This window comes from Haliotis asinina, chromosome 5 (genome assembly GCF_037392515.1).
Source record: "Haliotis asinina isolate JCU_RB_2024 chromosome 5, JCU_Hal_asi_v2, whole genome shotgun sequence".
Lineage (NCBI taxonomy): Eukaryota > Metazoa > Mollusca > Gastropoda > Lepetellida > Haliotidae > Haliotis > Haliotis asinina.
The window spans coordinates 71,035,054-71,045,014 of NC_090284.1; the positions used below are offsets into that span (position 1 = coordinate 71,035,054).

Genomic DNA, 9,961 nt, shown 5'->3' on the forward strand with positions numbered 1-9,961 from the left:
ATATGTACCAATACTTCACCGTGTCTGCTTCACAGTCCCTGAACCACATTGTTTGTGTAAAAATCTTAAATATAGCAAGTCTAGATTTCTAAAGGTTCAGGGGAATCTCTGCTCTCCCTGGGGCTCCCTTTCGATTTATAATACGAGAAAAAGAGAGAAAATGTTTATTTATGTGTCCCGTGTTATACATATCCAAAATATACATATATAGTCTCAAACGTTGCTAAAATATAACATCCGGCCTTGTGGCCTACGAGACACAAGACACTTTAGAACGTGAAGTGGTGCATGAAGTGAATAATAAATCTATTAACACCAGTGATGAGTAAAACGTATCGGCAGTTCCATGTTTGTTTGTTACAATCAACATAATATCTATGTAGAGACTAGGTCTATACTTTACCTTGTGTTGGCACTTTGTGGAAACAGGTAAATAATTAATTAGACACGGTTATGCCTTAACATATTTAAGGGTAAAATTTAAATCCAAGTTTATTTAAAAATCCATGCTGAAAATTTGATTTCTCTAATGCTCAAGTCATGCTAACAGTGTAACGTATACTTCACGTCCTGCTCCACGGCTTCATGCATTTAACAGTCTGAAATGTCGTCCAAGAAATAACCTGTCTAATTACTTGATATCAGCTGAACTCTCCGATAAATCCAAAATTCTCTCTCTCTGTCTCTCTCTCTCTCTTTCTCATATGAATGATTGACATAAGTAAGTACGCTACAAACATCTTTTTAGCGCCTTGTCATTATATATAGCTGGGATACATTGCTTGAAATCTTTTGCTGAAGTTATTTTAGTTAAAGCAAAGAGACAATATACAGATGCTGTAGATTATCCTTGGCTTAAGAAAAGAAGTTTTTTCCTCATAGTACATTTGAACAAAACCAAACACATTGCCATACAAACAGAATGCCAATAGTACCTATCTTCATTAACTTTTCTTCGCAAGTAAAGCTCAGAGGAACGCATGCATACTTAATGACATATTATTCCTTATTTATATATATCTTTATTTAGTTATCCCCAAAGCTTTGTTTTTTAATTTATTTATGATGCATTGAAACACATGCCTCCAGCTCGTTGCCGGGAGAACATCAGCTGCTCTTGTAACACCTCACTTCGCACCAAGAATGTCATATCGACAGTCACTTGTAAACCGAGATGCCTCATCGTTGAAATTTTCCATTGTAAGTTAAATTTTTAATTTTAAACGAAATATGATATAGTGTGAAATTATTCGGCTTGTAATACTTGTAATATTTGGCGTTGTGGAGATTCTTCCTGTGGCAGTTCTACAGAGGGTAACATTCTGGTACCTAACACCATACACCCGTCAGTTACCCAAAGGAGATGTGAGGGTACCCCTACTGTTGAACAGCGTTCTTGTCGCAGATCTGTCACATCTTGACGTAGCCTGTTTGTAGCCGTATCCCCTTGACATGCTGTCTCAAGACATGTTCGGGAGTGCCATATACACCGGTGGGATAGGGCCCGGGAAACCAGATCTCTCCATACATAATCTATCTTCTACCCTGCTCATTAATAAATTAAATGTGACAGTTTTCCTGTTATGCTAAAGGGTGATTTTCCCGAGATGAGACAAGCTGTCAAATTGGATGAGTGCCCGTGTTTCTCCCCTGTCCCCCCGGGCCGCTCATTCAGTCAAACCTGTCCCTGGCTGGCGGGAGGGGGCGGGTGTCTGACAGCTACCTGTCTACGTGATGGATTGTCCCTACATTCTACCCATGCAACCGGCGACCTCACCAACAACATATCTCGATTGCTGAAAAAAAATCAAATCCACCTCATATGGGCCGACTTGTCCCTCAAGCTGAGAGACGACCATCACACGATCAACGGCCCAACATCGCGGCGGGATTTCGTTATAAAGGCGAAGTTACCCGAGGAGGAAAGCGTACACCAACAGGCGCTGTATGGGTTCTGTAGTGGCCCAAGCTTCATAGTTGTCACGTGTTTCTGTGGGATCTCGCACCCTTGTCGTTAGTCCAGCGGGGCTCCCAGAAAAAGAAAACAAACCTTGAACCTCTCAGGTGTTCCAAGACGCTGTCCTCACCCCTCCCCCACCCTAAGGTCTGCTTCTGGCCCCCTCCCCAGGTGTGCTCAGTTCCCAGGGGTCTCATTATGTTGGAGTGTTACGCAGTACTTAAGACCCGATCACCGATAAGTACGCAACAAATATCTATTTAGCGTCATTTTGATCGTAGAATGTTTTGAATGCGAGGTATCCCCGTTCACGGTCCGCCATATGATTAGGTTACAGTTCATGTTTGGGTTGGACGATAAGTATCTCACGAGATCGCTTTGAAGTCGCCGCCTAATTGTCAGATCTGTCACCAGTGAGATGTCGACTCTTTCACCGCTCGGGTCTCAATCTGTTTTCAAACACCCCTACTTGTACCAGATTGATTGATAAGCTCTTCAATACCTCAACGCGGCTTTTGATGTGCCTGCCCAACTCTTAGGACGCCATTAGGATCGTGGGGCATTCCTTTCTTGCCTCGAAGACTAAGAATTCCCTCCCTCTCCTCCACCAAAGCAGTAACGCCGCATCCCCTACCTCGCTCGCTGTTCCCCCCAGCATCCAGAGGCCCGCTTTACCCACAACGCATGGTAAATAAGCCGGGCCGAACCGCTACCACAACCCTTTAGACGCTTTTCATCTTTTATTTGGCTCTTTACAAAGTATACATTAACAGCGCGCGGTGACATAAATCAAGCTTGATTGACGGACAGGCCATCAAAATGATTGATTGTTGGGGCATGAGGTGACGTCTGGCTAGCTGCCAAGTAATTATGAAGGCGCTCGTTGATTGGCTGAACGCTCACGCCGAGCTATTCATCACTCGAAGCATTTATCAAACCCGACGTCATGTCGACCCGCTCGTCCAATCACAGCATGGGATCAGCCCTTATTTACGATTTCATTGGCAGGCGGCAAAGCCGTTTCATCTTGAAGTAATTCACAAGTGTTGTCTGCTCGTGTTCAGTGTGTTGTCTTGTTGGGCGGCATGTTTCAATAAAACTTGTGCGGTTCGGTTAACGGGGTTCAGTGCCTGATTGACATTCGGCGAGAGGAGACGGCGGCCCAAGCCACAGTTGAATGTAGCAGGATAACGGAGTATCACAACGTCCACGAGATCAGGAGGTGTGTGTGTGCGCGCCTCAAGATACCACAGCCAGTGAATACTTGTGTCGAGTACCGTGTTGTGCTACAAATGTACTCATAGTGTGTTGATGGGATTTTACTAAACGTTTTGGATTATTTTAAAACGACATCATGTTGACGTCAAGCGCATCTCAATACCTCCACCCGGACTACTTGCAGCCCCTTCCCACAACTGTAAGTATTTGGTTCTTGTAGTTTACTAAACAATATCACAGGTTTAGTGTTTAATATTTGTGAAACATTACGTACAACCAACACAGTTACTTTCACATTCTCCGGGTCTCGCGTTTTTACAGTCACGAGGACTAAATCATATATACCTATCATATTTTTTCTGTATATTCACATTCAGTCAAGTGAGTCGTATTTCTTATGCTATGACCGTTGATCAAAGTAAAATAAACACGTATTTTAACATCGTTAAATCCTTAAAAACCGCACAAAAGAACAGCGACGAGTCGCACCCTCGTGTAGCACTGCCCCTTTAAGTGACTCCACAACTGGTGCCGGGATCGGCGTTGTTCGCTCTCCGCGTTGAATAGTGATCGCTCTCTATAGTGTGGTGCTGTTGGCCGTTCGGGTCGATAGAGGAAGCGTCCCTCGCTTACCCTCAATGAGTCTCTCTCAGGCTTAGACACAAACAAATATGCTGAACAAATTAGATATTTTCCTTACATTTTTGATTGAGATTATATTTCAATAAAACATTTGGGGCTTTTTTCGGTTGTCTCGTGATCTCATGGGCGACCCGCTTCGTGTTTTCTGCGACCTATAGACTAAACGCATTGTTTTAGCGTGACATCTTGAGAGACAGACTTTAAAAAATCGGGTGCAGTTCTGAGGGTTTTTCATTTATTTCGGCTGATCTTTCAGATATTTTTTGGATATTAAGAATTCATTGAAATATTAATCAGCACTACAACGTCATCTGTACACTTTACAAGAAGCCGCAATTCACTTCAGTAAAATGAATGTTATGTATTCTTATACCCCCTCAAGGTATTTCTGGAGATTTTTAAAACGTTGGATTCAGACTTGAACAAGTTTCTGTTTCCTTGTATTTCGGCGTTTCAATACTTAATGTCAGTACGGAAATTATCCTTTTTATCTTCTCGCACAAACTTGTTTTTCTCTAAAAATTGTCTATTGACAAATCAGTTTCCTAGCTATTTTTTTTCGTCAAAAAATGATGTGTTGGTAAAGAGGCAAACAGGTCGAGATAGAATATATTTTATTTAGGTATCCGAAAAGATAGAACATGCACTTATCATGTCAAATTTTCAATGAGTGTTTTTGTACATGATTATTTAAAAGTCACCGTCGTGTAAAGACAGTATAATTAGTTTGAATTAAGAGTAGCTTTCACTTATCTTCAGTTCAGGCAGCCGTACAGTAGAGCTTACTGTTATATGTAAACAAAATGACGGACTTTCCGATTTCATTAGAGGGGCGAGATGAGACTTACTAGTAATGATTAGTGGATGGTGTTGTGTGTCACACCGGCATCAGTAACGGCCGTAGACAGGGAATCAATCAGCCCGCAACAACATTGATCACCTCCTGGCTTTGTTATTGTCTACATCATCGACTATACCGACATTAACTATTCTTCCATTGTTTTGTCATTTCCTTCCTGACGTTTGTCGTGTAATAAAGTGCAGGTTATTTTGTCAACATTATTGATGTCAATGTCGTTGATTGACAAGTCACTACGTACATCTAAGCAAGGCGAGTAATTTACACACGTAGACTGTTATTCTAGATTGTCCGTGTATATTAACGAGGACATTTGATTGACAAGGTGTTGCCAACAGAGACATCAATGCAATATCACCAATTTCCAGTAGCCCACAGAAACTTAATGAATGTAACAGTTGTGCTAAATGATCGTGCATTGTTCAAGCGAGGCTTTAATAATTTTACCATTTCAATGTCTCGTCTTGTTTGTATTTTTACATTATGATTTAAACAAAGTAGGTTCCAGTCAGTAACTACAACAGGACATATTACCAATGCTTTCAACTAAAATTCTGTATATAATTTATTACTGTGCTGGGTGTTAGAGTATTGATAAAAATAACCATAAGAATATCAAGAACGCCTCAGTGTTTGGACATATTGTGTTGTTTATTGTCACTGTAAAGTTCTGTAATAATTCTTCATTCTTTCAAGGAACTTTGTATGAGAAAAGTTGAAAACAAATGAATGAATTGTTAAATCGTCCCTTTTATATATTTCAGCTTGATGCCAAAAAGAGTCCACTGGCATTGTTGGCCCAAACTTGCTCGAGTATTGGGAAAGATACGACCCCGTCCAAGCCAATTATCCCTCCTTTGGAGAAGAAGGAAACGGACAAGACACCGGATAAGTCCGAGAATAAGAGACCCTCTTCTTCAGATGAAAAAAAGGACTCTGGTCGGGACTCGAAGCCAGGCTTCAGGACTGTGCCTCCTAAAGAAATTCCACCCCTTGTGCCAATTTCCAGCGGATGTGAAAAGAACAATTCTGGTAATTCCGAGAGCGGGAAATTCAACTCGGAGAATACTTCAGTGAGCAATGCCATCACAAGACCTGTGTCATCAACAGGTTCCAATTCTAGTGGACATGGTTCTGTCAGAGGCAGTGAAAAGGGCGACCACCACGAACACCAATCCCCCCACTCCTCGTCTCCTCACCATATCAAGTCCAGCAGTGCTCACACCACACCCATCCTCCCTACTCCAACCAGCCTGGGGAGCATGAAGAATGTTGTGAGCCACCCATCTCTCTTAGGGGGCCTTCAGACAACACCCCACCTCGCTTATTCAGCTCTACCACTCATCGGGCACCATGGACTACCTGTAGAAGTGACCACAACCAACCCAGCCTACCATACATCCTCGCTGGTTGCCCACGCCAGTCTCTCGGCTGCGGCAGCTGCGGCCCAAAGCTCTGCCCTGAAGGCGAGTGCTGCTGCCTCTTCTGCCCTGTCTCCCTATGTTGCTTATGCAAGAGTAAGGACACCGTCAGGAGCTACTACCCTAGTGCCCGTGTGTAGGGATCCATACTGTACGAACTGTCAGCTGACTCTCCAGAACTCTCATCTCTCCTCAACGTGTACTGCTCCAGGATGCTCACAGTGTGCTCATGAGAAATCTCTTACTAGCCTCACCAGCGGGCTGGGTCTCCCAGGGGCCTCACTCCCCATGCTACCCTCTCTGTCATCGGCAGGGTCCCTAGTCAGCAGTTCGTCAGGCCTCTCCTCCTTCCATTCACTGTACCACCCTAGTGCTCTGACAACACAAGGACTTCCGTACATTTGTAACTGGGTTGCTGGCAGTGAATATTGCGGTAAACGTTTCACAACCTCAGAGGAATTATTACAACATTTGAGAACACATACCTCCACTATGGACGCTTCAAGCCTAGCAGCAAGTTATGGACTGGGGCTGCCCTCTCCGCTATCATGCCATGGACACTATCCAACTCCAGCGCCCCTCAGTCCAAACTCACTCAGAAGGGCATATCCAACAAGCCTGAGCCCAGTGTCCACCCTACTAGGGGCCAACAGATACCACCCCTACAAGTCCCCCCTGGGAAGTGTTCCCGCTACCCCCTCCCAGGCGTTCCCCACATTCTCCCCCTACTACTCCCCCTACGCTCTGTATGGTCAGAGGCTGGGGGCTGCGGCTGTCCCATGACTAGACGGGGCGGGGTATCTAGCCCCACCCAAGTAGACTGTCCCACCGACTAACTGCCACAGCCCCCACTGACGAGTGGGTAGGTGTGATACTATCTCCTACAAGCAACGACGTGTGATTTAAACGTGCACTGAGGATTTAGAGAGTGTCTGACTAGTTGTGACTTTGCACTGTGTGTGTGACTGAGTGAGTGAGTGACGGGACCATCGTCACTTTTGTCACGGCGACTTCATCAAGGCTGAGACCCCATAGCGACCTCTGCTCAATGTGTGATGTGATGTGGTGCCCCAGTAGGAACCAAGAACAATGTTCTCGCTGATCTCCACGCTCCTCGCCAGCAATCCCTAGTGTGAGGACTGTGTATCCAATGTTGATCATGCCATGTGGAAACATAACTTATTTATGGACATATGAGAGCAACATGAGTGCTACCGTTTAAGACCAAAATATTAATTATTAAATCATTTCATCTTTTCTTGTCTACAATTATTTCCATTCTGTACCGTGTGACTCAAGCACCCCTCCCCACCCTCGGCACCCCAACCACCCCTCTATCCGTATGGTGTAGACCTCTCTGTTTGACAGGATGGGTGCTGATATAAGATTATGCTATGTATATATAAGAAGAAAGATTTGTATATGTCAGAAAGGTGTTGTTTATTATTAAATTTTATATGCATCGGATGCATTCACTTTATAATCTTGTTTGTCTTTCATTACAAACCAACTCCAAGAACAGAATGACTTCTAACTACATGTTCCTCCATTGGGTGTTGCAGTAAGCTTCTGATAGAAGCCAATGTGTAACCGTTTTACCAAGTTCTATTTTCATTACCTCGGTTAATTGTCAAGTTTAGAAATGAAGAACTGACAAAAGTGAGGCATTTGAGGCATTATGAACGCAACTGAAAACACTGGGAGTGGTATCTGGTCTTTCAGGTACATTGCCGATAATTGAAGAATGTTTTAATAAACCGGAATTGGTTCTCCTTTGATGAGTCAACAAACGCACACGTTTGCAACACAACAGCACCACAGGATTTTTCATGCCTTGTGGGAGTTGGTGGACATGCGCACTGGCTGCCACACATGTACACGCGGGGGTTAACTCGTTGCTCCCTATCTGATTTCATTCAGAATATAAACATCACGTTCACATATGTATACATATGTACGAGTTATTATACATGTATGTTGTATTACTATACACGTATGTGGGTTTAGTGTGTATGCATACATGCAAATAAGGTCGCAAATACCTTTGAGAAGGTGTAACTGGGTGTATTATACATAAACAGAGGTTAACGCCTGATAGCATCTACACAGATACTACAGATCATACAGTAGTTTGAAAGCAGGATGTGACATTCCCTCTACATTACGCTCTTCCATATAGCGTGTGTGTCTCACGGGCTTCCTACTCCCAAACACATGTAGCACCACATCGTCACTCCAAAATTCCATTATTTGTCCATGATCCAAACAATCGTGATATCGATTTGAAATAAATACTAGTATGTTCCTTAACATATTCTATTCATGGCCACGGTGTTCTCACTTGATCTGAAGGTCTCATTTTGATTACATCCTCAACGAGTGTTTAATACTTCAATATACTAATGTGAATTAAGGTAATAGGTTTCTTGAGTCAGCCCAATACAGTTTGTAAAATAACTGACATCATTGATTCTGTTCGTGAAAAACTACCCCGTGTGCGGACTGTGGAGCGTTTCTTCAGTCGTGTATATTGATCCTTTCAATGTCCGAGACAACGTAATACTATGTATCTGAGGAAACCCATCCACAAAATACAACCGACAAATAATGAAATGCATTTCGGGGCTATCAAAGGAATTATTATGAAGGGTCTTTTCTCTAAAAAGTGAACAATATGTTTTCATCGATCATTAGGCACGAATGTTACTTTCACTGCTCACTTCCACCTTAACCGCCGTCTCCCGCCCCGACTATTTTCCTGAAAACTACTTGCAAGCTGTGAGATTGACAGCGAGCATGTGGCGAAACTGTCAGCTTTCGACAGATAGTTGTGTTCACACGACTGGCTGTAATCAGTTCCGGCGAGAGTACGTTGTATTTGGCGACGTGTTCCTCAACGACAGACAAACACAACGCTGACAGTCGTCAAAATTGATAGTGTACATAAACACCACTTTACACTCGCGATAAATCCAAGAGAGAGAAATTTTACAGCTAATATTATCCAATGCTCCACGAACCAAATGAAGCCATAAGAGTTATTAACCGAAGATAGTGTTGGCTTTCACTTCAAGATTTCCACTTCACTTGTAAAATCAATTACAATAGTTGTTTAGCAATTGAAAAAATCATAAACACGGTTGAAATTGTGGGAAAGACGTGTCCTTTTAAGATTCAATTCATAATTTATTTAAATAACCGATTCCCATGTGAGAACAGAGATCCGAGGCAAATATATACCGCCAGCAGACATAAAGTAGATCATTTTATTTCAATTTTATACATTATAATAACAGTCACAGACATTTATGTTTCATATTTTATGTCATTTAACGAATTAAGTACCGATAAATTTTGTCGATAAAATTAATTTGCACCTACACATTTTCCTCACAATAACAAAGCAAAATACCTTATAAACCACGATAAATTATAAATGAAATGATTTGTAAGTTCATAATTGTACCGTTATTGCTGTCCGGGCTTATTATTTCCGTGATCATTTGATCTACATCACAATGGCAGTTACATGCTTTCGACACGGGGAATAGAACCAAGTAAAACAATCTATTTCACCATCTTGATTTGTGAATAAAACGATGATAACAGCATGCACGTGAAGAAGTATTTTCATAGCAGACCATTGTTATTGTGAGTAAGGTAATTGAATATTACAGTTTCACCGACTGTAATCAGCTACCCGGCCTGCATTATATCGCGATAAGAGACAAACACAGTATATGAACAAACGTCCACGTGCTGCACTCGCTGTGAACGCATTACAAAGGGGCAGGATGTGGGAACGATCTAGAGATACCCACTGTAGACATCAAAAGAGGTCCGTCGACAGATGGCTTCAATTAA

The 9,961-nt window shown here is 42.5% G+C and overlaps 1 protein-coding gene across 1 annotated transcript; it reads left to right on the forward strand.

Annotated features, from left to right (window-relative positions):
* The first annotated feature begins 2,419 nt into the window (after nucleotides 1-2,419).
* LOC137285190 (zinc finger protein Noc-like) lies at nucleotides 2,420-7,577 on the forward strand. Its single transcript, XM_067817435.1, has 2 exons — nucleotides 2,420-3,374; nucleotides 5,441-7,577. The coding sequence occupies exons 1-2, from the start codon at nucleotides 3,312-3,314 to the stop codon at nucleotides 6,878-6,880; spliced, it is 1,503 nt and encodes a 500-aa protein (XP_067673536.1). The 5' UTR covers nucleotides 2,420-3,311; the 3' UTR covers nucleotides 6,881-7,577.
* The last annotated feature ends 2,384 nt before the right edge of the window (nucleotides 7,578-9,961 follow it).